Genomic DNA, 27,897 nt, shown 5'->3' with positions numbered 1-27,897 from the left:
GGGGGGAGGCGCCTGGATGTGGGCAAGGGGCATACTGGGGAGCTGAGCAAGCGTGAACCCAGCGGTGCCGCCCCTCGGCACCCTGGGAAAAGGAGATTCAGATTCCAGATGTGCTGGAAAGGCTGGGGGAAGGGGCTGTAATTACAGCTAGGACCAGAGTTTCCTTTGCCTCCCCTAGGGGCCGCGGGAGTGAGGATTACGGTCTGGCTCATGTGGTCCCTCCTTCCTCCATCTGCACTTCCTCCTTCTGCCTCCCCCCCCATCGCCCCCAAATAAATCCCAGGCCCCTCCCTTCGCCCGTCCCCAGGATCTGACGTGGGCTCGACACCTTTCTCAGCTTCTCCCTCCCGCAGCTCCAGTGCCCGAGCTTCGGCTCTCCAGGTTCCGCAACCCCCTCCCGTCCCCACCAAGCCCCGCTAGAGCACAGTAGGGACCCTCCCGATCCCCGACCCCACCCCAGACCCCCAGAAGCTGTCTTGCCTCTCCCTACTCCCCCAGCCTGGGATCCAGCTAGCTCGATGGACCCACGCGCCCGAGCGAGAGGGTAACCCAGGCGACCCAGCCCCTTTGGCCTTCCCGGTCCCACCCCCTGCAGCCGGAGCCGCGCCCCCTCTCCCACAGACCCGATAACAGAGGACAGAGGAGATTGGTCAAGGAGGGGTGGGATCCAGGCGACCCCCAGCCCAATTCTGCCCCTCCATCCCAAGGGACAGAGAAATTGTCTTCCTTGCTAACTGCTAGCAGGGGGGGAAAAAAAAAAAGAAAGAAAAAGAAAAAAAGAAAATTAAAGGGAAAGATAAAAGGAGACGGAGGAAAGGTGACAGCTAGATTATTTAGGAGAGGCGCAGAGAAGAGAAATCGGTGTGAGTCGCCATGGGGACTCCCAGGGCCCAGCACCCGCCGCCTCCCCAGCTGCTGTTCCTAATTCTGCTGAGCTGTCCCTGGATTCAGGGTAAGGACATGGGAGCACGGGGGGAGGCCCTGGGATGGTCCCCACCTGGGGTCCTCTACCATCCCCGCTCTGAACATCCTGGCTTTCTGAGCTTCTGGGGGAGGACGGGAAGGGGAAAGCCAGGGCATTCTGACTTGTACCTGGAGCCCTAACCCCCAATACTGAGAAGGTGGGGAAATGATTGAGGGGAGCTTTAACCAGCGTCTCAGGGGTTAAATCCAGGAAGAAGGGCTGGGGAAGTTGGGGGGATGTCTGCGGAGGCGGCCGAAGCATGCAGGGTACCTGGGTGGGAGATGGAGGTGCGGGGAGAGACGCCAGGCACTGCACGCACAAATGCTCTTGGACGTATGGACAAAGACAGATGAACAGAGGCAGTGCTCAGAGCCCAGATATTCAGTCCTCTACTCTGACCCCTCGCCAGACTCCGGGGAAGCGGGCAGAGACTGCAGAGAATGAAAGAGAGAGAGAGGAGAGTGGGAACCACACTGCAGAGATAGAAACCCAGAGATAAAGCTGGGCATTGCAGAAGCAAGGGCTGGGAGGTGCTGCCAGACCCTCCGCAGAGCTCCAGGGCTGGGGGAAGAGCACCATCGAAGGGGAAAGGAGGGTAGCACCGGGGCCTCTCCGCTCGGCTGGCGCTGTCCAGGGTTCATAAGAGCCAAGATGCTCACTGAAGGCCCACACAGCGTGGGAGGGGAGTGGGGTGGAGAGGAAGGTGCAGGGGTGCCAGGGACAGCTGGGAGCCCCTCCTCCACTCTTGGCTCTCAGCCCAGTCTGGGACCCTCTGAGCTCCTGCAGGCCCAGCTGACTGAGAGGGGAGGAAGAGCTCTGGAAAAGGTCTTTCTGGAGAAGGAAGGAGTGTGGGGCAGTGGAAGGGCTCACACAACTTCATCTCCTAGGTCTGCCCCTGAAGGAAGAAGAGGCACTACCAGAGCCTGGAAGTGAGGCCCCCACAGTAGCCTCTGAGGTTTTGGCCGAGCTGCTCCATGGGGCCCTGCTGAGGAGGGGTCCAGAGATGGGCTACCTGCCGGGTGAGGCCCCAGAGTGGCAGAATTGACCCAGAGAAAGAGGGAGGGACATTAACTCGAGGAGATGGGGACCCAAGCCAGTGATATTCAGCAAGATATGGTCAGAGAGAATCAAAACGGCATAGACAGAGTACCAGGGCGATTGAGACTGAATGATCAAGAGCCAGAGCCAGACAGAAAAACAGACCATCCGAGAGAAAGACAGATGGAAACTCAGAGAACCAGAGTCTGAGGAATCGGGGGAGAGAGACCTAGAAAGAGAGAGAAATGCAGAGAGTAGCAGATTTAGAATCATAAAATCAGAGAGCCACAAGAATACTAAACAGAGAAGAAGAGTTCCAGACAGAGCAAAAGAGAGGAAGAGGAGGGAGGAAGGGGTGCGCAGGCAAGGGCGCCAGACCTGCAGGGGGAGGCGTGGAGAGTCTCAAGGAGACTGACCCAGGGAAGGGCCTCGGTGGAGAGGTGGAGAGGGAGGGCCGTGGAAGCCTTGGGAGGACGTGTTCGTGTGCGGAAGGGAGAGGTGGGGGGCTTGCTACTTTCGGGTTCAGTGTGGGGAGCCCCCAGTTTCCCTCAGCCCTGCTCCCCACCCATGACCCACCAATTTGCTCTTTCTGCGCCTTACCTTGTACTGTCCCAGGAGCTGATCCAGACCCCACACTAGCCACCCCTGCAGCCGGCCAGACTCTTGCAGCGCCCTCCCTGCCACGCGCCACTGAGCCAGGGACTGGGCCTCTGACAACCGCGGTAACCCCTAAAGGCGGAAGAGGGGCAGGCCCCACCGCGCCCGAGCTGCTGACCCCGCCCCCGGGAACCACGGCCCCGCCCCTTCCCGGCCCCGCCTCCCCAGGCCCGCCCCTCGGGCCTGAGGGAGGAGAGGAGGAGACCACGACCACCATCATCACCACGACCACCGTCACCACCACGGTGACCAGCCCAGGTGCGGCGTCTGAAGGGGGCGGGGACAGTGTGCCGGAGCGTGAACGTGGGAGGGCGCGGGGTGCGGGGGAGGGGCTGCGGGGAACGCGTGGGAGTAGGGGTCTGCGCACCGACGAGACGGGGCCTCTGCTCAATCGTTTTGGGATTATTAGTTGATGATTTATTATTATGGTGGGCGCGTGTCTACCCTTGCGGTGGGCTTCATCTCTACTACAGCTGGGGAAGGGAGTCGCGGGCCCGGGTGGGAGAGGGAGCCGCCGCCGATAGAGACGGTGGGAGGTGCGGGGGGACAAGCCAGGCGGGGCCCCCAGAGGTGCTTGGCTGGGAGGGCGAGAGTACAGGGAAGCAGTCGGCTCCAGCCACTTGTGTCTCTTTAGTTCTGTGTAATAACAACATCTCTGAGGGCGAAGGGCACGTGGAGTCTCCGGACCTGGGCAGTGCTGCCAGCCGCACTGCCGGGCTCTTGGACTGCACCTACAGCATCCATGTCTACCCTGGCTACGGCATTGAGATCCAGGTAACGGGACTTTGAAGCCCCCAAGCCCTTTCCTCTGGGCCCAGCCGTGGGCACAGGTTTGGCCTGGGAAACTTCCCTGACTCCGTGGGCCTGTTTTCTGAGGATCTCAGAGACTCTCCCGGAGTTCTATAATGTGGCCAGTGTCACGGTGGTATTTGGGCTGCCACACACAGGAGAAAGGGAGGCAAACGGGGCGGGGCTTGGGGTCACCCACCTTGACTGACTTGTCCTGTGGGGTGGGGGGGCGGTGGTCTGGGTCTGGCCTTCTTTAGGTGCAGACGCTGAACCTATCTCGGGAGGAGGAACTCCTGGTGCTGGCTGGTGGGGGGTCCCCAGGCCTGGCCCCCCGACTCCTGGCTAACTCCTCCATGCTGGGAGAAGGACAGGTGCTTCGGAGTCCAACCAACCGGCTGCTCCTGCACTTCCAGAGCCCACGGGTCCCAAGGGGCGGTGGCTTCAGGATCCACTATCAGGGTGAGGAGTCTGGGGAGCTGGTGGAAGGGTAGGGGCCACACTGGGCACAAGAGGCATCTCTGGGAGGCATCTGAGCTTAAGGAGGTGTCAGGGGCTTTTCCTCCTGTCTAGGACCTTGTAGGGGGTGGGCAGAGCCCTCAGAGGAGATCTATGCCGGCCAGACTCTTATTTTGCACACTCACAGACTCAGTGTGCACACATCAGAGTGGCAGGTCATTGATTCACTCAAAAAATGTTTATTGAACACCCATTCATACCGGCCCTGTGTTGTCCGTACGGAGAGCAATGAACAAGCCAGACGTAAATCTTCCAGGAACTCAGAATCTAGGTAAAGAGATGGACAAGTAATCAGGATGATTATAATTCAATGAGATAAGGACCTACGGCCCTATGAGGAAGGAAAGGAAACCCAGGCAGAGGAACAAATTTCAAAGGGACCTACATTTCTCCTAAGGAATATAGGGACACCTTCTTGGAGGAGGTAATGAAGCTGGGACCAAAAATAAGAGCTACAAGGGGAAGGGTGGGGAGGGAAGAATGAGGAAGACGGGGGTCCAGCTGCATGAAAAAGCATGACCCCCTTGAGGAGTTGAAGTCAGTCAGCATGGAAGATAGAACTGCGCTAGCTGTGTGACCTGGGGTGACTGACTTAACCTTTCTGTGCCTCATGGTCTCATCTGAAAAATGGGAACCATAATACTTGGCTCATGGTATTATTAGGAAGACCAAATTAACTAATAACACATGTCAAGTGCTTAAAATAGTGTCTGGTCCACAATGAGAGCTCAGGAATGTCAGTCACTGCTACAGAAAAGCCCAGAAAGTGGTGGGAGAAAAGCAGGCTGTAAGAAACCAGACTAAGGGGGCGCCTGGGTGGCTCAGTGGGTTGAAGCCTGTGTCTTCGGCTTGGGTCGTGGTCCTGGGGTCCTGGGATGGAGCTGCTGAGCAGAAGTCTGCTTCCCTCTCTCTCTGCCTGCCTCCTGCCTACTTGTGATCTCTGTCTGTCAGATAAATGGGTAAAATCTTAAAAAAAAAAAAAAAGAAAGAAAGAAAGAAAGAGAGAGAGAGAGAGAGAGAGAAAAGAAACCAGACTAGGAGGTTGGATTCAGATCAGGAAGGGCCTCATCAAATTCAGTAATGGGTACAGACTACTTACCCTGCAAGGGACATGGAGACGTTTTTGAAATGTCTGAAGCAAGGTAGTGACAACCTCAGATGAGTGACCTAGAAAGATCCTGCTGACTTTGGGGGTGTAGGAAGGGGTGGTATCCGTGCACGACCGCACTCAGGAGCACCCCCCACAGACAGCCTACACGCAGGTGCACACCGTGCTCACCTGTGTGTGCAGGAACCTTCCCACAGAGCGAGCATACGCTCTAGCACGTGTGTGTGCGTGGCAACCTGCTGTCCCGTTCCAGACGCTGCTGCCATCTCCAAAGCCCCTTCCTGTGCTCCTCAGAAACAGAGAGCGAACTGGGTTTGGGGCCAATGTCCCCTTCACATTACCTCATGGCCTTGCTGGCCCCTTGTGGGCCTTATCCAGGACACACACAACACGGATCCCTGCCTCACACCCTTTCCAGTTTCTCCGGAGGCCTCTGCTTGGGCCCCAGGGACTCTTATGCGCAAGGCGGAAGGGCCAGTGAGACGGGAGCCACGTAACTGGTGGTCCGGTTGGCAGGGAGCAAGGTCATGCCCAAGGGCCTAGGGCGGGGGTGGGGGGACTGCCCTTCCAACACTACGAAATGGCTCCCCGCCAGCTCCCGTAAGCAGCCACTTCCCGAGGGCCCTGAAAATAGGACTCTTCAGACAAAGTGGAACATCTGGGGAAGCAGGGCTGTTGCATAAATTGGTCTTCATTACCTGCCTCGGTCTTCCCTGCTTTGCGGCTTCTCTGGGCCCCTCTGGGACCGAGGCCCTGTTTAAGCCTTCCCCAGTCTCCACTAGCGGGGCCTCTGGTCCAGAGTGGCCTCGTTAGCTTCTCTGAAAGGCCAAAGGTTCCATCACTGCTCGCCCCAGGCCCAGCAAACACTCCCATTTACACAACCCTGGTGCTGACGGTTGTTTTGTGTGCTTCTCGGGGCACCCCCAAGGGTGGCCGTTGGCCACTCCACCTCCAAGAGGAAGAAGGGCTGTAGGGACGGCCCAGCCACCCACACATGTGCTGCAGAGTCAGACGACAGATCCGCAGACTCCCAGTCATTCATTCATCGAGCCTGAGGGACGGGGGCTTCAGATTTTCTGAGCACTTTCTCTGCGAAGGTGCTTTGCGTGTTTCTTTCCTTTAACTGGAAGGCTGGCTGGCCAATGGTAGGACTTACTACTGCTATTGACGGGTGACAGGCCCCCGAGGGGCATCACCTGCCCAAGGTCATACAGCAAATAAGTCGTGGAGCTAGAACTGGAAGTCAGGTGTGCCCATCTCCCAGTGCAGTGTGTTCAGGCGCATACCACCTCTGGGCCGCATCGGCGGATCGGCTTGGCGAGGTTTTTAGGGGACAAAACAAGTGAGGCCAGTTCAGTCTCACCATGGCAACAGACAGCAGTTCACGTGATGATAAAAGTACGCGTGCACAGGTGTGGAGGCAAGAAAGAAACTAACTCTGTGGGAGAGGGGAGGGGCCGGGAAGACTTCCTGGAAGAGGTGGTACTTACGTTACTCCTTGAAAGATGAGAAAGACCGGGAAAAGGACCTCGCAGGTAGGGGAGATGATGCGAAAAAATATGAAGTCACAAAGCTACCTTGTGGAGGCTCTATGGGTTGTGGGTTTAAGAACTGAAGCTGGAGGCATTCGGCTGGGTGCAGTGATAGAAGGGGCTGGAATGTCAATCCAAAGCGTTTGGGCTGGATTCTGTCGGTCGTGGAGAGCCATCAAGAGGCTAATATTTATTTAAGCCACCGTGCTCGAGAAACTTTTGGGGTCTATCTCGGTAGACTGCAGACTCCGAACGGACAAGGCCTGGGTCCTTTTCACCTCTCTGCGCTAGCACCCAGCCAAGGAAATGCTTGCTGAACTGTGAAGTAGGGAGACCAGGTCTCTGACTTAATCACTCAGGGCGGCACAGTTAGCAAAAGCCAAGGCCCAGGCGAGCCGGAATCTCCCAAGCATGGCTCTCCAGAGCCTGCCCCTCCTACAGAGACGCAGCTTTGGTACATCTCCTCCAGGAAGCCCTTCTTGATGAACTCTGTCTGGTCTGAAGCATAGAACTATGTCAGGACCAAATTTAGAGTCCACTGTCTCCTGCCAAGTCACTTCCTTCCTCCCTTCTTCCCTCCCCCCCTTCCGTACTCTCTCCTTCCTTTTTAAGTTTAGATATTTAAGTAATCTCCACTCCATGACTAACATGGAGCTCAAACACATGACCCCAAGATCAAGACTTCCACGACCTTCCGACTAGGCCGGCCAGCACCCACCCCCCCACCCCGGCCCCAAGTCACTTCCTATTTCTTTGTTTTATCTCCTGTGATTCCACAAGAATTTCAGGAGGCTTTCGAAAAAGAATGCAGCAAAATTAAATAAGAAAATGGGTACCAGGAAGTGCTTATTAAAGATGACAAAAATAGAAGGTGGATGGACAAGCCACTGTTGCTCGGAACAAGCCTTGATCTGGTTCTGAGCTTCTTAGCAGCACAAAAAGAGAGATCACTCAGTTCTCACTGCAAGAGAGGAGAAGAGAAACCAGTTCTTTAAGGACAGCAAGCCCTTCACCTTCCCTGGGGGATTCACGGAGGGGGCACTGAGTACTAAGGTCTCCAATGACAAGATAGCCAAACTTCCCAAAGGAGTTTCATGAGGGCTCCTCTGGAGGAAAGCTGGGGCTCTGCTCCTACCACGCACCTCAGCGGGGAGAAATCACTAGGAGTCACTTAACAACCCATTGCTACATCTGGAAAATGGATCACGGCCTTCCTGTGGCTACCTCAGAAGCACTGCATGAGCTCATTTTAGAAGCTGAACAAGTTCTGCAGACACCATTTGTTATTTTTAGAGCTGGCTGGGTTCGCGGTGGCCAACTGACTTGCCTGAGGTTGCCCCGGCAAGTGAGCGCGAGAGGCAGAATTTCTTTGAGTCTCAGATACTGCATCTACGAAATGGAGGCCAAAGTGGGTAGATTACAAAGACTAGGGGACAGAAGGGATGTTGAGATGGCCTCTTCGTGAGACCAAGTGGCCGTGCGAGAGCTCCAGTAGGGAGCCCCCTCTGCCACCAAGGGACCTAAGAGGGAAGCGTGGGCGAGGGGACCGGTGGGAGAGGCCGGCACGCGAAAACCAGTCTCGCTTCTCCCGGCTCTGCCGATCCAGCCTACCTCCTGAGCTGCGGCTTCCCTCCCCGGCCGGCCCACGGGGACGTGAGCGTGACAGACCTGCACCCTGGGGGTACTGCCACCTTCCACTGTGATTCAGGCTACCAGCTGCAGGGCGAGGAGACCCTTATCTGCCTCAACGGCACCCGGCCAGCCTGGAGTGGCGAACCCCCCAGCTGCGTGGGTGAGTCTCCGGCGCGCTAGGTGCGGCTTCTGTCCTGGGAGCCCCACTGGGCGGGTACTATCTTGGGGGTCTCTATCTTTGGCCAACACCCATCTTGAAGGGGTTTCTGCCTGGAAGAGTCCCTATCCTGGTGTCTCCATCTGGAGCTCTTCACACAGAAGGTGTCGACCCTTGGAGAACTGCCATCCTTGGCAGCGGTGGGGGCGGGGGGGGGGTGTCTCTATCTGGGGATGTCCTGCCTAAAGGGTTTCCATATGGGGAGTCACCATTCTGGAGATGTCTTCCTTCGGAGATGTCTTCCTTCGGAGACTCCTCATGCTCAAGGAAACCATTCTGGAAGTCCTTATCTAGAGGTTCCCTATCGTGAAGAATCTTTATCCTGGGGATACCATCTTGAAGATTTTCAAGTTTGAGGGCTTCCATTTTGGGGATCCCTCATCCTCCCCATGCCAGGGTGTCCATACCTGGGGAGTGTTCATATCAGCAGGCTTTCCGTCCCAGGGAGGGTCCATGCTGGGGGGTTGGTTCCCTACCTGGGTGGTGGCCTTGGAGAAGGTCCCACCCTCTGGGGTGAGCCTGTAGGGCAGAGAGCACTCTGAGGCTGGGTCCCAGCCGAAAGTGTGGATGTAACCGCTCTGAAGACAGGAGGACCAGTCACCTTCCCATGTCCCCCCCTACCCCCAGCATCCTGTGGTGGCACCATCCACAATGCTACACTGGGTCGCATCGTGTCCCCTGAGCCTGGAGGAGCGGCAGGGCCCAACCTCACCTGCCGGTGGGTCATTGAAGCAGCTGAGGGACGCCGGCTTCACCTGCACTTCGAGAGGGTCTCACTGGATGAGGACAATGACCGGTGAGGGTCTGGGTCTTGGCTCAGAGGCCCCCACCTGAGGGAAATAGGAAGGCTGCACTGGGGAGTCAGACCGACCTGGGGTGGATCCCAGTTAAGAGGTGTATCAAACGCAGATCAGTCCTTCCCCTTAGGTGGTATAGCTGTGCAAACAGACCAGTTGCCGGTCTGGTTATCCTCGTCAGTAGAACGGAGATCACAGGACCTCCTCAGAAGGTTTCTGTGGGATAAAGGTGTTGAGTTACGGGAAGTGCTCGGAAGGGAGTGAGCCCTGGAAATGCGTCTGTCCTCACCATCATCACTGGTACCCCCTCTCTCGCCTGACCAGCCACTACCTCAGCTCTGCCACTAGTTGCTCTGTGACGCAGGGCAGGTGACTCTGGGCCTCCATTTCCTCATCTATAAAATCAGGGATGATAAATCATGCTGACTCAAGGGCTCTTGTGAAAAGTAATGAGACAAAATGTGCGAAGACTTAGCATACACGGGACGTAGCTGGTGCTTGAAAATAACAGCTGTGAGAACGAGTTAGGAGAGCCGGCAAGCGACGAGCCAGCTTCCGAGGGGAAACTTCTCTCCATCGCAGGCTGATGGTGCGCTCCGGGGGCAGCCCCCTCTCCCCAGTCATCTATGACTCGGATATGGACGACGTCCCCGAGCGGGGTCTCATCAGTGACGCCCAGTCCCTTTATGTGGAGCTGCTTTCAGAGACACCCGCCAACCCCCTGCTGCTAAGCCTCCGATTTGAAGGTAAGTGTGTCCCCCCCTCACCCCCACCCAGGGATCCCAACTCCTGCACTTTGCCATCTTGCTGAGGGCAGGGTATGGTCACAAGCACAGACCCTGTCCCTGCTCACCTCTGTCTGGATCTCTGGAAACTAACTTCCTCCCCACCCCCAAACTACAAGGACCCCCTCCAATTCCCGGGGGGGGGGGGCTCTTCCCATTTAAGTTTCACGGATGGTTGGATCCAGGGACACAGCCAAGAGACCGGGCACCTTCACCCCTCAGTGCTTCCCTCCGTGTTGGCGTCACCGTCAGTCAGGCTCTCAGTCTGTGGTGCCCCTAGCAGTTCAAACTGACATGCCACCCACACAGCAAGTCCATCAGAAAGAGAAAGGGCACCGCTTTCCTAAGAGGGGCAGCCAAAATGCCAGGGAGGGCTCTCATTGCTCCGGCTGAGGTCATTGACCAATCACGGAAGGAAGGGCGGGTGGCGGTATGATTGGCAGACCCCTATCACACGACCATCCAGAGTTGGCCCCAACTGGACCTCCTGGACTGGAAATGGGGGAGGCGTGTGTCCCAAAATGAAAGTAGGAGTGCCTTGAACAGAAGACAGCGGTGCAGATGCTGGACAGGTAGACATGAGGTGGTCAGTGACTGTGGGAGAAGAGGCATTTGAGCTGGCCCTTACTGGATAGAGAGAATGGATTTTATTTTATTTTATTTATTTTTTAGAGAGTGAGAGAAAGAGGAGTGGGAAGGGGCAGAGCGCGAGAGAGAATCCCAAGTAGAACTTCGTGCTCAGTGTAGAGCGTGATGTGGGGCTCAGTCTCACAACCCTGAGACCATGACCTGAGCGGAGACCAAGAGCCAGACCCTTAACCACCTGAGCTACCCAGGTGCCCCTAATATAGAGCATTTTAAAAGAGGGAGATTAGGGGTGAGCACCTCAGGTGAAAGGAACGGGGTGAGCAACAGTAAAGAGGTAGAGAAAGGCCTGGTATGTTTGGGAAAGAGGGTATTTCAGCGTGACTGGAGCAGAGGATCTGTGCAAGCAGTAGCAGGAGAGAGAGAAAGAAAGTGAGATGCTCAGAGACAGGAGGGGCTGGTTTGTGGTGTGAATCAAAGGAGCAGTTGATTTATCGGGCACTGGGCCCTGGTGGACGCATAGGATTTGGACTTGAGACCTCATCAGGTTGTAAGTAACAGTGAACTAGAACAGCAGATCTGAAAAATAAACTGCCTGTTCGACTTGCAAATGTGCAGAGAATTCCGAGGGCTGAGGTCTGCCTCCCTGATTGTGGGCCATTGCTGCTCTATGAGCTTCACATTCCTCCCCACGGATCGTCCTGCAGCTGAGCTATGGTCACGTGGGCAAAAGCAAAAATGCTCTCCAAATGTTCTTTTTTGCTGAGTTAGTCCGAAGTCAAAATTGAGTAGCTTCTGCATTTGTTGTACGTTGGGATTCTAGCCACAACATGGGTAATCAAGGGTGTGGAGAATCTTTTTTTTTTTTTTTTTTTTTTTTTTAAGATTTCTTTATGGACTGCCTGAGTGGCTCAGTCGTTTAATCGGACAACTCTTGGTTTCAGCTCAGATCATGATCTCAGGGTTGTGAGATCAAACCCCAAGTCAGGCTCAGCTCTCAGCGGGGAGTCTACATGAGATTCTCTCTCCCCACCTCTCTCTGCTCCTCCCCACCCCTGCACTCTCTCTCTCCCTCTAAGATTTATTTATTTACTTTAGGGAGAGAGAGACACACACACAGAGTATGAGCGGGAGTGGGGGGCACTCAGAGGGAGTGAGAATCCACAAGCAGAGCCCAGTGCGGCCTCCACCTGAGCCAAAACTAAGAGTCCATGAGCTGAAACTAGGAGTTGGGCCCTTAACCGACTGAGCCACTCAGGCGCCCCTCTAACTCTTGTTTTTGAGGAGAGAACACACCTGTGTGAGCTGTTCTCCGAAGGCACCCTTCCCCTCCCTCCTCTGCAGTTTCCAAAACCAAGTGACTCTGGCTAGGATTCAAGCAATCTGGGTTTGAGACCTGATTCTGAGTGACGTTGGGCAAGTGTTTTTTTGGTCTGTGGACCTCAGTTTCCTCATCTGTAGAACGGGGGCTGGGATTTGACTAGCCTAGGGGTTTCCCGTCAGCGGCCAGGAAGGTAGCATAAATGTGAGAATGAGAAGGGTTAGGATTTGGGGGAGACCGGAGAGTGAAAGCTAAGGGAAAAGGCATTCTATTTTAAGCAACCCACTGAGCAGCCAAACGTCTCTTGAACTCAGCCCCAGACCCCCCCAGTCTGAGACCCCCTGAGGCCTGTCCTCATGCTTACTTTCTGTGACTGACCCCTCTCTAGCCTTTGAAGAAGATCGCTGCTTCGCTCCCTTCCTGGCACACGGCAATGTCACCACCACAGACCCAGAGTACCGCCCAGGGGCACTGGCCACCTTCTCGTGCCTCCCAGGATATGCCCTGGAGCCCCCTGGCCCCCCAAATGCCATCGAATGTGTGGATCCCACAGAACCCCACTGGAATGACACAGAGCCAGCCTGCAAGGGTGAGCCCCCGCATCCCCAGGGGCTCCCTCCGCCGTCTCCAGCCACCCCCCGCCCCCAGCTGGAGAAGGCCATTCGGGAAGGAGACTTGCACATCCAAACCCAGTAAACCCAGACCTTGGGTAAAATCCTTGTCCTTTTCGGAGATCGTTTTTCTCAGCTGAACAATTGGTGGGTTTGTTACAGAATTTAGGGGTCGTGACCCAAATGTCTTGAAGAGCTCTAGCTGGAGCTAAGTCTTGGGATGGGCGGGGTAACGCATAGGCGGGAGAGTGGGCGGGGCTAGGTGGGCGGGGCTAAGTGAGAGCAAGGCCGGGATTGGGCACAGGTAATTAAGAGGGAGCCTGTGAAGCAGTCTGGTGCCCACAGCTGGGAGTAGGTAGACCTTAGGTGAATGAAGACGGGGCGTTCGGCATGTGCACCCCCTTCTCCCCCAGCCATGTGCGGAGGGGAGCTGTCAGAGGCGGCTGGTGTGGTCCTCTCTCCCGACTGGCCCCAGAGCTACAGCCCCGGCCAGGACTGCGTGTGGGGCCTGCACGTCCAGGAGGAGAAGCGCATCTTGCTCCAAGTTGAAATGTACGTTAGGGTGCTGCGGAGGGCGCGGTGGGTGTGGGCCCCCTGGAGCGTGGTGTGACGACACTGCAGCCGGCGCCGGGAGCCTGGCTGGCGACCCGAGATGAAAAGGTGACTGACAGTTCAGGACAGGGGTGTGGGGTGTCAGGGAGACCTAGGAACAAATCGCTTTTGGTTTGTCCAGGCGACTCTGGACAAGGACATGGGTCACTCAGGGGCTTCTGCAGCGGCCGTAGTGAAACGGGGGCTCTGGCCCTGTGTCACTCGCTCTTTGGCTGTTTCGAGGCTGCCCCTTGAGCGGTTTCCAGGAACCCAGGCCCAAACTGTGGCCTGGTCACCAGCCTATGAGGCGGCAGTGGGGGTGGGGAGAAGCCAGTGAGCTGATTGGGGATGAGATGGCCATGTGACCGGTTTTAACAAGAAGTGGGCATGGCCCCAAGGCGGATAGTCCCAGCGGCTCCTGGAGTTGGGCCGGTGAGGAAAGAACATGGCCTGTGACTGGCCGGAGCTGGACTTGAGAGAGAGACTGTGCATCCCCGGGGAGGGAGGTGCGACCGGAGAGTGCGCGGAGTTTCTGGGGAGCTGGGCTGGGAATCAGGAAGCAGGAACTCCGAGCGCCACCGAACAAGCGGAACCCGGAGGGGCTCGCATAGAGAAGCCCATAATTGCCTAAAGGGCGGCCAGACTTGGGATGGGGAAGTGCAGACAGGGCTGGGGAGCAGGTGGGGCTCCTAATGAACGGAGTGACTGACCGGGCAGAACCGCACAGGAGGGGCGAATCGTAACCCGCCCCGCACATCTGGTTCCAATCTCTGCAGCCTGAATGTGCGTGAAGGGGACATGCTGACACTCTTCGATGGGGACGGTCCCAGCGCCCGAGTCCTGGCCCAGCTGCGGGGACCTCAACCGCGCCGCCGCCTCCTCTCCTCGGGGCCCGACCTCACGCTACAGTTCCAGGCACCGCCAGGGCCCCCAAACCCGGGCCTGGGACAGGGTTTCGTGTTGCATTTCAAAGGTACCGAGGTCTAGGGTCCTGAAACGCGCAGGGGCTCGGCCAGCCAGAGATCCCGGGAGGAGCAAGGCCCCCCGAGTCTGGAAGGGCGCCCTGAGTCCGTCGCAGGACAGCCTCCAAACTCGCTGTCTCTCCCCTGCAGAGGTCCCGAGGAACGACACGTGCCCGGAGCTGCCCCCTCCAGAGTCGGGCTGGAGGACGGCTTCCCACGGGGACCTGATCCGGGGCACGGTGCTTACCTACCAGTGTGAGCCTGGGTACGAGCTGCTTGGCTCCGACATTCTCACCTGCCAGTGGGACCTGTCCTGGAGCGCCGCGCCGCCCGCCTGCCAAAAGAGTGAGCTCGGGCCCCGCCCCTGCCCGTCGGGGTCTCACGGCTCCGCAACCCCTCTGCGGCGGGCTCAAGTTCCTTTTTGCCCCCGCTCCCGGCCCGGCCGAGTTTCTCACCCCTTCCCTCTGGATTCTGCCCGGATCTTACTCAGGCCTCGTCCCTTTCACCCTTTGGGTTCCACCCCTCTGATCCTCGGTGTCCCGAAACTGCCCCCTGCGGACCCCACTCTCACCTCCGGCCGGCGTCCCTCCCTCGTGCACAGTTCTGACCTCTGACCTGGTTTCCTCACTTTCTCCTGGTCCCGCCCCCATCGCCTCCTGGCCCCGCCTCCATCGCCTCCTGGCCCCGCCTCCTCACGTCATAGTCCCGCCCCCAGCCCCGCCCCGTCGACTCTCCGCTTCGCTCCTCCCCTTCTATACCCTTCTCGAGTCTCAATCTCCCGCCCTTGGCATGCTGGGGCCTAGGCTGGTCAGAGAACTAGGTTTATTTTACCGCAGTCATTGAAGCCGCATGCAGGGTTGGGGTGATGCAGGGGGCTGGGGTCCCTCCTGACCCTGGCGGAGCTCACAGTTCAGAAGGGGGACACTTAAAACAGCTCAGGGTATTCCAAAGCCATAACTGCAGGGTGTTTCCGGGCAAAGGACTTAACATCCGAGTTTTCACACAGGACCTGTGCTTGCGAACAGTTTAGCAGGTGCTGTAAATAAGGAAGAAGCACCGTGAGAAGAGGGGCGAGGGGTTCATTGTTTCAGGCAGGGGAGATTTCACTGAGGAGGTGATATCTGAAGGAGCAGAAAGGGGTGGCGTCTTGGCATTTTCTCGAAATTTTAGGAAGCCTGCTGCCAGGACATGGGACTGTGGGTCTTCCACCTGGCCCTGGGGGACAATGCTGGGACCAATGAAGTGAAGTTCAGGAAGGCGGATTTGGACTGGACACAAGGAAAACGTTCTGGTTGAGACAGCTCCCCATCTCTAGAAGGACTGACAGTATGTCCAGTCTGAAATCCAGCCAGGACCAGAGGGTACAGGCCCTGTGGCCAAGGCAGCACACCGAGCCTGAAGCTGAGCTCAGAGCCAAGTCTCTGAATGTCAGCCCAGTGCTCTGGACCAGTTACTTCCCCACCCTGAGCCCTGTGAGATGAGCCACGCTGACCTCAGGATCGTCAGGGTGTAGATGCTGTGCTTGTAAAGCACGTAGCAGAGGTCCGTATACCAGAAATGGCTCTGATTGTTATTTGCACAACAAGGTTGTAAAGGGCAGGCTGTGCAAATGAGCGGAGGGCGCTGGGGATGCCCGGCATGAGGAAGGAGGGGCGCAGGCGGGCTGGGCCGCTGTCCCACCTAAGATCCACCGAGTGGGGCTGGTGGCCTCAGGGTGTAGCTCCGAGGCTCCGGTAACAGGGGCAGAAGACTTCACATTTCATTCTCAGATGGGGCCTGGCTTGTCCCCACCGCTCTTTTCTGGAAGAAGCCCGAAATCTAAAATGCACCGAATTTTACATTTTTCCAACCTCTCATCTCTGCATCTGGAGGAAAGGGTGGGAGACGGGGAGGTGCTTAGCGGGAAGATGGCCCACGGCTCAGGCGTCTCCCCGTCCTCAGCTTCCGGGAGGGCTTTTAAGGCTCCCCCTGACCTTGCTCTCCTGCCAACAGTCATGACTTGTGCCGACCCCGGTGAGATCACCAACGGGCACCGGACCACCTCCGACGCCGGCTTCCCAGTGGGCTCCCACGTCCAGTACCGCTGCCTGCCAGGGTACAGCCTGGAGGGGGCGGCAGTGCTCACTTGCTACAGCCGGGACACGGGCACACCCAAGTGGAGCGACCGGGTCCCCAAGTGTGCCTGTGAGTCTGGGGACACCCTGGGAAGGGTGGCTGGGTGGCCTGCTCAGCAGGGGGCCAGCAGCTGACGGACGTTGTGCCCCTCAGTGAAGTATGAGCCGTGCCTGAACCCAGGGGTGCCGGAGAACGGCTACCAGACGCTGTACAAGCATCACTACCAGGCCGGAGAGTCTCTGCGCTTCTTCTGCTACGAGGGCTTTGAGCTCATCGGCGAGGTCACCATCACCTGTGTGCCCGGCCACCCCTCCCAGTGGACCAGCCAGCCCCCGCTCTGCAAAGGTGCCTGGGCAGACCGGGCAGGAGGGGCACAGCAGGGTCTGGGGAGCGACAGGACTGGGAAAGTCAGGGAGCAGCAAATTTGAGAACGACTGACCGAGCTCCCCCTCCACCTCCCGTGGGCTCTGATCCTCCCAGGAACATCCAGTGGTCTTGGGGAACCTCAAGGGCATGGAACTGTCCTAAGGGATGTAGCAGAGGGGCCTTGGCTTAGAAGTCTCCTTGCCCTCGGGCTAGGTCTCAAGTTTCCGCCACTTTTGACACATTCTACAGACCGATTAGTTTGGACCACCCAAGAAACCTGAAGTTTTAGGGGTCTGGAGAAAGCGGAAGGAGGCCCTGCCTTGACCAGTCTTCCCCCGCCCCCGCCGAGGGAAGGATAGAGCTTAGGTTGAGCAGAGGCAGAGAGAACCAGGCTGTCCAGCGCAGCCCCACTGGGCTCCCGGCCTCTACCCAGCCTCCTTCCCTCCCTGGCTCAGACCCCGTCCCCTCCCCCTCCTCTCCCTGCAGTGGCCTATGAGGAGCTCCTGGACAACCGAAAACTGGAAGGTCAGTGAGGGCGCAGGTGGAGCCCCAGGCCTGGCTGAGTTGGGAGGGCAAGGCAGAGGCCGGGGGCAGGACGCCAGGCCCCGGAGGGGTGAAGCCCAGGGTTCGAGGCCCAGGGCAAGAGGCTGGGAGAGGCCAGTGGGCTGGGCCCAGCCGCAGCTCACTGGCCTCTCCTCTCCCTAGTGACCCAGACCACGGACCCGTCGAGGCAGCTGGAGGGTGGGAACCTCGCCTTGGCCATCCTGCTGCCCCTAGGCCTGGTCATTGTCCTCGGCAGTGGCGTTTACATATACTACACCAAGTAAGGACACTGCTCCCGGAGCTGCTAGCCAGGGCGGCCGTCCTGCCTGGCTGGCACGGAAGACAGGGCGAGGGGGGTGTTGGGGGCTCACCTCTGGATAAGCCCCTCTGTCTCTTCCCTTTCGCAGACTACAGGGAAAATCCCTCTTCGGCTTCTCGGGCTCCCATTCCTACAGCCCCATCACTGTGGAGTCAGACTTCAGCAACCCACTGTATGAAGCTGGGGTGAGCCCTTCCCCTTCTGCCCCGGAGAGCCGCCTCTCTCAGCTGCCCCAGGGCTCCAGAACTTTCTCTCAAAGTCTCTGTACTACCCATCTTGGGGATTTCAAACTCAGCGGCCTACAAAGGCCACAGCAGTGAACACAGCGAGTCAGACGTGCACGGTGGGGAGTGCCAGCGTGGTGGGGATTGGGGCTCAGTGGCCAACTTGTGCCCCATCTGGTCTGCAGTGGAAACTTAGGCCCAACTGCCAGGTCTTCCGGTTGCTCAGGACAACCCAGAAACTCAAATTTGTGTGTGATTTTTAAGATACCGTAAGATGAAGCAGGTGTCCCCGGGGCCAGATAAGGCCCTGGTCCCTGCCCCCCCCCCCCCCCCCGTGGCTCCCAAACCTCATGGCCAATGTTATTTTAAACACCCAGGGTCTTCCCCCCCCTGGCGGACGCCTCCTCCCATTGTGTCCCTCCTCCATCCCCACCCCGCTCGAGCAGCTGATCCCGCTCTCTCTCCAGGATACACGGGAGTATGAAGTTTCCATCTGAAGCCCAGGACGAAGGCTGCAGGACCCAGGACGCCCCTCCCCTTCCCATTCTGGGCAGGGAGGAGTACAGGACCTTGTCTCTGGCTCCTTTTCTTCCTGCTGTGTAAATAGTCTCCTGGTCCCACGAGGGGGCTTTGATGGCCCTGGGGACCCTACCGTAAATAAACCAGCATCCTGCCGCCCAAGCCTCCTCTCCTCAGTTGCCCAACAGGGGGCCTGCCCCTCCCCTCCTGCCCTGCTGGCTTTTGGACTCTGGGAGGGGAACTCAGCCCCCCTGCAACTCCTGGGGCCCCTCGGGCCCAGGGTACCCCCCAAGGACTGCCTGAGTACTCTGTTGTTCCTTTTGACCTTGAAGGCTTTTCCCAGATGCTCTGTGCTCGGGTCTCACCCCTGGGCTCTGGGCGGTCCGAAGAAGAGGGGTGCAGGGGAAAGCAGGGACGCGGCCCCTGCCCACCTGGCGCCATCTCCCAACCCACAGTCTCCCCACCTTCGCTTCTGGATTTTTGGTTTTGAGCAATAAACAGAAAACCACCATTTGTAACTAGGCTGGTGGGGTGTGGGAAGGTGGGTCACAGAGTGGCCTGGAGAGGGGCCTGGGGAAAGGGCAATGATTTGGGAAACAGACGGAGTTCCAAGATGGGACCCGACCATATCAAGAGCCCCCTCTGGGCCTCAGCTGTCTCTGTCCGTCCCCGGCCCCTTGCTTGACGCTTCTAGGCTCTTTTAGCCAGGAGACAACGGTAGCCGCCTCCCCCACTTGGCAGGACACAAACAGCCCTCCGTTTCATGACCAGTTCACCTAAAATGCACTCTCCTTTCGAGAATGTTTGTATCCATCCAACTGTGCCATTCTTTTTAACCCCAATTTTTTTGGCCCTGTAAGTCTCTCCACTGTTCGGTGTCTACTAAGTAACGGTCAGATTTGTAGCATTTCATAAAGAATGAGCTTGTTTTGTACCCTGTGGGGGTCCTTTTCCAGCATATCTACTTTTGAACATTATAAGGAATTTTGGCCCATTTGTCTAAAGAGTCTCCAAATTAATTGAATTTCACGTCACTCAAATCTCATATTTAAGTATAATTCAACATTTTTTAGGGCACTCCAAAGGACACTGAAATCCTCCGAGGAGGCTGAATTTTAGAACGCGACGCCCACTGAGCCTTCTAATAAATAGCCTGCATTTCTGGGCCCTTATTCTGTGCCAGGCCTGGCGCTAAGCACTTTGTACTCGTTTTTAACCTCTAGGAGGAGCCCTCGAGACAGGGATAATCATTCCCATTTCTCAGATAAGAAAACCGAGGCTCAGATGCGAATGGACTTCCTCAGGAGTCTCGAATAAGCGGCCAGATTCAGACTTAAAGGCAGATTCTACCAAGGCGGCTGGATTCCCTTCTGGCTAGCAATGGCTGTGACACGTGTCCCCAGGCATGAGGCCCCAGAGCCCCGAGGAGAGGCCTCAGCACTGGCGTTGATGGCAGAGGTGGCTCCTCAGAAGCTGGGGGGACCCTCTCAGATGCCCAAGGCTAGACAGGAAGGGGCTGGAGTGTGGCTAGGAGGCGGAGTTCAGATCCATGAGCTCATCTCCACCAAAAGGCAGACAGAAAACAGGTCGTTAACTGCCCGAATTAAAGCTGTTCCAGTAACAAGGACTATGCCATTTCACCCATATGCCCACACATCTGGCAAGAAAAAAAAAAAAAAGAGAGAGAGAGAAGAAAAAGAAGGAAGAAAAAGGGCCGCCCTCTCACATCTCCACCCCCAGAGAAGCCACTCCAGAGCCCGGCCTGGGTTGGGAAGAGGGAAGGACCTCTCTCTGTCTTTTTATTAAAGCCTTTGATTTCTGGTGATGTCCTTGCCAGCTGCGGGTGGAAAGGCGTGAGATGGCTCCAGAACACCTGGGAGGCTTTGAGTGTGCTGCTGTTCACGACCGGGAGACCCCAGCAAACTGAAGCGTTAGTGACTTGGGAGCAAGGAGCTCTGATGCATGTTCTAGGAGGACACAATGGGGGAGAACGTGAGAGGCCACGAGCAGCACCGAAGGCTACTGGGTCATCCTCCAGATGTCAAGCTGCTAAGCAGAGCTCCCTAGAAAAGAGAAAGAACCTTCTGATTCTTTGGCCCCAACGCTCCTGTCTTCTCCTTCTGTCTTTCACCTCTCCATCCAACCTCTACCCCTGCTCCTCTCTCTCTCCACCCACCATTCCGCACTTTCCCCACTCACGCACTCACCATCCATCCATCCACCCGGGTGTTTCCACCCACATATCTACCCATCATTCTACCCACGCCACACTCGACTCACCCATGTGTCTGCCCATCTGTCTCCCCTCATTCACTCGTCCACCCACTCAACCAACCCTCTTCCACCTAAACACTCAGCCTCCATTTAAACTTCTCAGAAGCAAGGGACCCACTGGTTCACTTCTATCCTCCAGCCCAAAGCAGTGCCAACACATACGAAGTGCCTGATAAACGTTCGGTGAATTTGTCCATCCATCTGTCCATTGACCTACGCCCTCCAACCACTCACCCATTCCCCGACTTGACATTCTGCCCACATACAACGACCTATCATTCAAGGGGCAGTTGAAAGTTCTGTAGGCTTCCATGTTCTTGAGGATGAAGAAGGAAAACTCTTTTGGGACCATGGGGTGCTGCCCAGGGGATGAGAGGGTATTGGCTCAGGATGAAATTCTAAATCAAGTGCATTTGGGAAGGAGCAGAAAACCAGGGCCCTCACAGAGCATCTTGTCCAAGGCCCCCATTTGACAAGTCGGGAGAAAGGCTGACTATCAGGTTGCACAGAGGCTAACTATCAGATTGATAGCAGGTTAGCTGTTAAGGCCCAGGGCTTTCCTGCTACTTCAAGTTGCTTCTGACACCAAAGCCCAGCTGGGAGAGTTCAAATGTCCCAGAGGCCCTGGAAGGTCAGCTGCCTGAGGTTAAGAACAGCGGCTTGTTCTCGGCCGCACTGTGCCACTGGTCTTGGTCATGTACACCGGAAGCAGCAGCCCCAGCGAGCCGACCATCGCTAAGACCCGGCGGACCCAGGAAATACCACTCAATAAACAGCTGCTGTTAGCTCCTTCTCTGCCTTCCCCATGACGCCCTCGCTCCTCCACCAACTCCTCACATGCACAGATTCTTCTGGACTCCCCCAGCCTCAGCACCCTCTTCTTGCTTGCTCGGCACCACCCCCACTCCCAGGAGCGACCACACAGCATTCAACTGCCGACTCCCTCTCGAATCCAATTTCTATCACCAGCCCAGACATCCTCGATGAGTTTTGAAGCCCTATTTCCAACCATCTACATGGTCTTCCCAGGGGCTCCTCAAACTTAATCCGTCCAAAGGTGGGAGCACAGCTGCCATGCTCCAGGAAGACGGATGAGGCTGGCGTGACTGAGAACACAGGGAATCAAGGCGAGGAGGTCCTTGGCTCCCATGCCTCCGCACTCCAGCCACTCAGCTGCTCCTGAGCCCACCCTCTCTCCCGCCCTAAGACCATACACGGACATACCCCCATTCGCTCTACTGAAACTCACCTCATGCCTTTGCTCATTCATACAAGCCCTACCACTTGGAATACTCTGACCAACCCACTGTTTTTCTGGAAGGTTCTTTCTTTAGATGTCACCTCCACCAGGAAGCTCCATGATTCCTTTCCCTCCTATCCCAAGGCTGGGATAAGCGCTCTTCTTGATGTTTCCAATTCTATCACGGGCATGGATCCAGAACGTGTTGTAACTGACCATCTACTTGACTGGCAACACACTGAACTGTGAACTCTTCAAGGGCAGAGACCGTATCCTTCATTTCTGGGTCCCAGGCTCCTAAAACCGGGCCTGGCATAACCTGTGAACTCTAAATGTTTCGTTAACACAGAAGGGGCTTCTCAGTGTGGACTCAGTATATACCTTGTCACGAGGGGATGGCAGGAGGTGTGCCTTAGTACCGGTACGGTTTCTGTCCGAACTAGAGAAGGCAGAGGGAAAGGAGAGGGCTGAGAATTCGGAATTTGAGGATCAGAGCAGGAGAGACTCGGACTACACAGTTTTCAAATCCCCCTACCCTGCTAGGACATTGTCAAACCCTCACTAACCCTAACCCTAACCCTTGAAGCTTCACTCACCGGGTGTCGGTGCCCCGGGTCTTGAAGAACACTGGAAGTAGAGGCCTGAGTCAGAGAAAGTGTTACCCCCACAGCCAGAAAGAGATGTGGCTAAGGAGAAAGGTGCTGAGGTGTTCCTGGCCAGCAGTGAGGAGTGGGTGCTGGGTGAGCTGGAGGCCAGGAGCACAGCGTAGTTCAAGGGCTGGCTGTGAGATCGGGGAGACAGGCTCGGATGGCTGGAAAAGTCAGCTGTGGTTGGGAGGGGTTAGGGACTGGAACTCGGGGTATGGTGGGGTCTCTGGGCACAGTGGTCCTGGAGTAGGGGGGTCACCATGTTTGGATATCTGAGTCCCTCGGTCTTGGGTCTGTTTTTCCTTGGTGGGCACAGAGTTCGTGGGGCAGCCAGCGATAAACAAGGCCTCGTTGGTGAGCTCTGTGCTGATCCGGGTCAGGAATTCCTCAGATCGGGATAATGAAACCTTCTGCAAAAGGGGAAATCACAGGGGGCTCAGCCTGGGAGTTCCCACAGGCGAGTCCCGGGTCTGGGGGCCCCCAGGCTGGGAGCTTGGGGTCTGAGGTCCGAGTCCGGTATTGGAGGGCTGATGCTTGAGATTTGGCAGAGAAGGCACTGGGCGTGGGGGGCAGTCTTGAGGACCCCAAGGCCCAAAGTGCTCGGGGCTACGGGCTCAGGGCTGAGGCTAGAGTCTCAAGACTGGAGGTGTCGGCGCCCTTGGCCTTGGAGCTCTCCATCCGCGTCGGCTCACCCCCATGCTCACCAGACTTCCAGCAGAGGGGGCTGCCGCTTGGGACATCCTGCTGCCCTTTTTCTCCTCATTCCTGGTAGGTGTGGCTGCCATCTCCCTGCAGACAGACACCTGTGTGAGGCTGAGCAACCAGCCTCTCGCTGCACTTCTCCCAGGGGCCTTCCTCCCACCCAACGCCCTGCCCCAGACGGCAGCAAGCAGGCTTGCGGCCCCCGACCTGACAGACGAGTTGAAATCTGGGGCAGGCGGGACACAGGAAGGGCTGAGGAGCCCCTATTTAGGTCTCAGGGGACGGGGAGTAGGAACCGGGGAGGAAGGCTGGGAAGAGGGGGACCAGGGCAGGTGCAGCTCGGTTGCCAGGATATCAGGGATTCTAGAACCAAAAGCGGGGGCCGGGGGAGGGGGCGGCATTTTCCCAGCACGTCGCATTCGCTCTCTGGTCTCCGTTCCACCTCCCTTTGGGCCCCTCCTTGGGGACGGTGACCCCAACGCCCGAAGTCTGAGACACAGGAAGATCACCTAGGGTGGCGCCTGGGACCAAATCCTCCTACCACTAGGAGCGCGCAAGAAGGAACCCGCCCTCGGCCGCCCTCGGGCCTCTCTAGCCGCCTTCTCGCTGCCCGGAGCCGCCGAGAGCAGAAGGGGCTGGAGGTAGGGGGTGGGCGGCGCGGGGCGGGGGTGGAAACAAACCTGCGGGCTGTACCACATAACCTTACCTCTCGGGGACGCGCAGCCCCAGGTCGCGGGGGCATGTTCTCTCCTTGTCCTTGTCTCCAGGAGGATACACCCTCCGGAGCAAGGACAGGAGGACCATTGGTCGAGGCCTCCTCCTCTTCCGACCTCGCCGTCTCGGTTTCCCCCTTCGTCGGGCGCCGAGGCTTCCCCACCCCTCTCCTCCCTCTGCACTTGGTACGCGCCGACTGAAAGGGGCGGAGGGAGGAAAAAGGAAGCGGGCGCGTCTTAAAGGGGCCGCAGCCGTTTTTAGGCTCCTTTTTTCCCCCCCTCCTGTTTTGCACCCCCGGGCGCAGCTGGGGGAGACCCGGGCCGCCGCTGGAGGCGGGAGCGCCTGCCCCCGGGGGAGGGCGGGCGGGGCGCGCCCCTGCGCCCGACGCAGCTCGGAGCCGGCCCATGCTCCGGCGGGCGGCGAGCGCGAACGCCGGGGCCGGGCGGGGACGGCGGGGGCCTGCGCGCTGTGGGCGCGGCCGATCCGCGGGGCCGGAGGGCGAGGCCGAGCGGCGGAGCTGGGACTCGGGTGCCACCTCCAGATCGGGCCCCGGGGGGCAAGGGGGCCGCCGCGATGCCGGGCGAAAACATCTTCCTGTTTGTGCCTAACCTGATCGGTGAGTGCTGCCCGCGGCTCGGGGCCGAGCGGGCAGGGCGGGCGCTGGCCGGGGCCCCTGATCTGCTGGCTGCCCCCGTCCTTCCCAAGGTTACGCCCGGATTGTCTTCGCCATCGCTGCTTTCTACTTCATGCCCTGCTGCCCCCTCACGGCCTCCTCCTTCTACTTGCTCAGCGGGCTCCTGGACGCTTTCGATGGACACGCTGCTCGAGCCCTTAATCAAGGTGACCGACCCCTCCGCTCGGCCAGCCCGGAGGCCCAGCCCACCCTCCGTCCCCTTCTCCTCCTCCTCGGGCCCTCGGGGCGGCGGGAGCTCGGGAACCCGGGGGCTTCGTCCCTCGCATCTCGTAGAGCAGAGCGGAACGGCCTCCTTTCCCAGCAGAAGGGATTTAAGCTTTGCTGCCGCGAAGAGCCTCCTGCCAGGGTGTGGGGCGGCGAGTCTGGACATGGCCGTGCTGGAGGGCCGTGCTGGAGGGCTCCGTGAGGTGACTCCTGGGGGGCTGCTGTGTGCCAGGCACAAGGAAGAGGGGTTCTAGAGCCACGTTTCTGAGGGGAGATGGAGAGGCAGGAAGGATCGTTTCTGCAGGGTCCATTCACTTTTTTTAATCTGGTCTCCAAACCCCCCTGCCAGACCTTCCTGAAGAGATTAAGTCAGCTTGGCTTCAGTCCTAGACCCTCGGTTCCGGGGTTGGTGAACTGCAGAGCTAGCGTCCATGACTCCTCATTTCATGGGGCAGTGACCCCTGCCCCTTGACCTCACACTCCACAGACAGCAGCAGTCTGTTTGCCTCCCCAGCCCGGGGACGGTGCACATTTTCAATCTTCAGACGCTGCGTCAGAGTGATACGCCAGTCGTGGTTCCTGTCACAGACCCAGGGCCCCCAGAGGCCCCCTCCCACCTAACACCCCCCATTTTTCAGGGACCCGGTTTGGGGCCATGCTGGACATGCTGACGGACCGCTGCTCCACCATGTGTCTGCTGGTGAACCTCGCCCTACTGTACCCACGGGCCACCCTTCTGTTCCAGCTCAGCATGAGCCTGGATGTGGCCAGCCACTGGCTCCACCTGCACAGGTTTGCGGCCGGCTGAAGGGGACGCTGCGGTGGGGAGGGCTGAGGCTGTGTGGGAGGGGCCGGCCCCGTTCACAGGTGCATTCAGCAACCCCACCAAGTCCGGATTGCATAGTCCGGAGACTTCCAGATAGAGAAGCCATGCTGGGGGCTTCGGAACGTGATATTCAAATCCTGACTCCGCTGGGTCATTACCAGCAAGGTGGTTGTGTGGCTTTGGGCAAGACCTCGGTTCTTCGCGGAGCCCCATCTGCTCCGCTCGGTAGAGGCAATCCCAGCACCTGACCTCATGGGGGCTCACAGGAAGAGCTGATGCGCGTGAGTGGCAAGGAGTGCTCATGCGTCCCCCTGCTTCTCCCCAAGTTCTGTGGTCCGGGGCAGTGAAAGTCACAAGCTGATTGACCTGTCTGGAAATCCGGTGCTTCGAATCTACTACACGTCCAGAGTGAGCATTCCTGCCCCGCCCCGATTCCCTCCGCTTCCGCGGAGCCCTGGGCTGAGCCCTGGTCCTGGGTGAGGAGAAGGCCCCAGGCACAAGGAGGGGACGCCCCAACCCAGAGGAGACGCGGCCTCGGGAAGGAGGATTGGTGGGGAGGGAGGGAGGGTTAGCCAGACTGGCCTTCCAGCCAGTTCTCTACAAGCCGTAGGCCACGAGGGCTTGATTCTGGGACCACAGAGAGTGTGGCAGGGAAGCAATACCCTGAGCGCTCTCTTTCACCTTCACTCACCCCTGCAGGCCTCTGTTTCTGGTAGGTATTGTTCCTCCACCCGCAGAAGGCTCGGGCCCCTTGTCCTTTAGCTTGGGGGAGGGGCGGCACTGCTTAAGCGGCCCTTTTGCTCTCCATGCAGCCTGCCCTGTTTACCCTGTGTGCTGGGAACGAGCTCTTCTATTGCCTCCTCTACCTGTTCCATTTCTCCGAGGGACCATTAGGTAGGAGGCGCGGGGCTGGGCGGGAGGTGGGTGGGGTCCTGGCCTGCCCGGGGTGCTGATGATGGTGATGATGATGGCCCGGCGCCTGCAGACCCCCGGTCCTCCTCCCCCTCACCCGCATCCCTTTTTCTCTGTATCGCCCGTGCTCCCTTCCGCAGTTGGCTCTGTGGGTCTTTTCCGAGCGGGGCTCTGGATCACCGCTCCTGTCGCGGTGCTCAAGTCTCTCATCAGTGTGGTCCACCTGGTCACAGCTGCTCGCAACATGGCCGCCCTGGATGCGGCGGACCGAGCCAGGAAGAAATGACCCCGGAACCTCCAGCCCCTGGCCGCCCACCTGCCCTGGGGAGTCTCGCCGGGCCATGCGGTTCCCCTCTCCCTCCTGGGAGGGCCCAGGCTCCTGTCTTCCTAATGTGCTGTCCAGCCTGCTGAGAAGGGGATTGGCCTCCGGGCTGATGCCATGTTCTCCGAGATCCTGAGGACCAGTCCCACCCACATTCCCAAGGACCTGGACTTCCAATTGGGGAGGATCCTTCGGAGGTCCCCCCCCCTACGGGCAGTGCTCCCGGGAGGCCGGGTGGCTGGGAGTCCCGGAGTCCCTGGGACCCGGCATTGGCGCACCTGCTGGCTCAGCCCAGGGATCTGGCTTGGCCTGGGACTTGGGACACTCGAGTGAGGGAGATGGCCTAGAGGCTAGGTTTCTCAGAAGGCGGGGAGTCAGACTGTACCCCTGGCCCCAGGAAGCCTGGGGTACCCCAGCTGGGAGAGAAGGGGGCGTGTAGATCCTAACCCATCCCAGTCTCCTGTGTCCAGTCTGTCCTGGCTCTGGAAGCCTCCATAATAGGGGGGTGGGGTGGGGGAGGAGAGGGCTTCGTTCTCCAGGATTTGGTTTCCTTTGAGATACTCTCGGACCAGGGCCTGATTGAGGGGAGCTGGTGGGGGGGGAGGAAGCTCCATCTGGATGCGTTTCTCCCAGTTGTGTCCTCACTGGCTCCGCCTGTCATTCCACCGTGACCTCAGAGCGAGGCCCTCCCTGCCACCCAGGTCTTTGCCCACCTGCTCTACTTTCTTTGCGACATTGTCACTGGCTGTCCCCACTTTTTTGTATACCTCCCGTTTTCTACTCCCACCAGAATGTAAACTCCTCGAGGGCACAGACTTTTCTTGTTCCTTCTCTGTCCCCACAGTGAAGATGAACCTTAACCTGGTATACCGTAGCCGCTTAATAAAAGCCACGAGCGGATCACTTCGTTTCTTAGAGTGCCGTCCTTAGATGACCTGTGGATTAGTAGTATTTTTTAAAGATTTTATTTATTTGTCAGAGAGAGAGAAAGAGAGAGAGCTCCTAAGCAGGGACAGAGAGCAGCAGGTAGAGGGAGAAGCAGGGAGCCCAATGCAGGACTCGATCCTGGGAGCCATCATGACCTGAGCTGAAGAGATGCTTAACCGACTGAGCCACCCCGGTGTCCTGCCTGTGAATTATTTCCTAAAAATTCAGCTGCTTGGACCCTGGG

General features: G+C 58.0%; 3 protein-coding genes and 1 long non-coding RNA gene across 11 annotated transcripts; 2 read left to right on the top strand and 2 right to left on the bottom strand.

The window, feature by feature from the left end:
* The first annotated feature begins 323 nt into the window (after positions 1–323).
* Positions 324–18,702, top strand: SEZ6L2 (seizure related 6 homolog like 2). 4 transcript variants are annotated; one of them, XM_082714486.1, is made up of 18 exons: positions 324–952; positions 1,852–1,983; positions 2,618–2,917; positions 3,294–3,433; positions 3,706–3,907; positions 8,211–8,396; positions 9,081–9,249; positions 9,833–9,996; positions 12,330–12,530; positions 12,966–13,104; positions 13,920–14,116; positions 14,256–14,450; positions 16,098–16,289; positions 16,374–16,565; positions 17,073–17,111; positions 17,292–17,409; positions 17,537–17,633; positions 18,140–18,702. In XM_082714486.1, the coding sequence occupies exons 1-18, from the start codon at positions 874–876 to the stop codon at positions 18,167–18,169; spliced, it is 2,772 nt and encodes a 923-aa protein (XP_082570612.1). In that variant the 5' UTR covers positions 324–873; the 3' UTR covers positions 18,170–18,702. The 4 variants fall into 4 exon arrangements, with proteins under 4 accessions (XP_082570612.1, XP_082570613.1, XP_082570615.1 ...); XM_082714487.1 differs by having other exon boundaries at positions 17,512–17,633; XM_082714489.1 differs by lacking the exon at positions 1,852–1,983.
* On the bottom strand, positions 4,124–8,198 carry LOC309854887. The gene is made up of 2 exons (XR_014306474.1): positions 7,441–8,198; positions 4,124–4,231 (listed from the first exon to the last, which is right to left on the bottom strand). It is a non-coding gene; the product is annotated as an uncharacterized lncRNA (long non-coding RNA).
* A 524-nt stretch (positions 18,703–19,226) lies between the features above and the next one.
* LOC309854885 (putative protein T-ENOL) lies at positions 19,227–24,021 on the bottom strand. Of its 3 annotated transcripts, XM_082714500.1 has the most exons (6): positions 23,761–24,021; positions 23,057–23,141; positions 22,612–22,762; positions 22,302–22,332; positions 22,087–22,144; positions 19,954–20,158 (listed from the first exon to the last, which is right to left on the bottom strand). In XM_082714500.1, the coding sequence occupies exons 1-6, from the start codon at positions 23,856–23,858 to the stop codon at positions 20,123–20,125; spliced, it is 459 nt and encodes a 152-aa protein (XP_082570626.1). In that variant the 5' UTR covers positions 23,859–24,021; the 3' UTR covers positions 19,954–20,122. The 3 variants fall into 3 exon arrangements, 2 of the variants coding, with proteins under 2 accessions (XP_082570625.1, XP_082570626.1); XM_082714499.1 differs by lacking the exon at positions 22,087–22,144 and having other exon boundaries at positions 19,227–20,158; positions 23,761–23,917; XR_014306473.1 differs by lacking the exon at positions 22,087–22,144 and having other exon boundaries at positions 22,302–22,762.
* Positions 24,022–24,203: 182 nt separating this feature from the next.
* CDIPT (CDP-diacylglycerol--inositol 3-phosphatidyltransferase) lies at positions 24,204–27,629 on the top strand (the record flags this gene model as incomplete). Of its 3 annotated transcripts, none has more annotated exons than XM_082714496.1 (6): positions 24,204–24,384; positions 24,474–24,608; positions 25,305–25,458; positions 25,819–25,900; positions 26,305–26,386; positions 26,545–27,629. In XM_082714496.1, exons 1-6 carry the CDS (start codon positions 24,342–24,344, stop codon positions 26,688–26,690), a joined length of 642 nt encoding a protein of 213 aa, XP_082570622.1. In that variant the 5' UTR covers positions 24,204–24,341. The 3 variants fall into 3 exon arrangements, with proteins under 3 accessions (XP_082570622.1, XP_082570624.1, XP_082570623.1); XM_082714497.1 differs by having other exon boundaries at positions 24,231–24,384; positions 24,559–24,608; XM_082714498.1 differs by lacking the exon at positions 26,545–27,629 and having other exon boundaries at positions 25,819–25,897; positions 26,282–26,386.
* Between the last annotated feature and the right edge of the window lie 268 nt (positions 27,630–27,897).

This window comes from Mustela nivalis, assembly GCF_964662115.1.
Source record: "Mustela nivalis genome assembly, chromosome: 19".
Lineage (NCBI taxonomy): Eukaryota > Metazoa > Chordata > Mammalia > Carnivora > Mustelidae > Mustela > Mustela nivalis.
This window is presented reverse-complemented; position numbering and strand designations above follow the sequence as displayed.

Excerpts from the sequence above, each read along its gene's own strand:
- SEZ6L2 (XM_082714486.1), top strand. The coding sequence starts at position 874 with ATGGGGACTCCCAGGGCCCAGCACCCGCCGCCTCCCCAGCTGCTGTTC. Across the intron at positions 3,908-8,210 it reads CTTCAGGATCCACTATCAGG|CCTACCTCCTGAGCTGCGGC; the intron begins GTGAGGAGTCTG and ends CTGCCGATCCAG. Across the intron at positions 8,397-9,080 it reads CGAACCCCCCAGCTGCGTGG|CATCCTGTGGTGGCACCATC; the intron begins GTGAGTCTCCGG and ends CCCTACCCCCAG.
- LOC309854885 (XM_082714499.1), bottom strand. The coding sequence starts at position 23,858 with ATGGTCCTCCTGTCCTTGCTCCGGAGGGTGTATCCTCCTGGAGACAAG. Across the intron at positions 22,763-23,056 it reads CCCCCTCTGCTGGAAGTCTG|AAGGTTTCATTATCCCGATC; the intron begins GTGAGCATGGGG and ends CCCCTTTTGCAG. Across the intron at positions 22,333-22,611 it reads GACTCAGATATCCAAACATG|TGTTCTTCAAGACCCGGGGC; the intron begins GTGACCCCCCTA and ends CTCTACTTCCAG.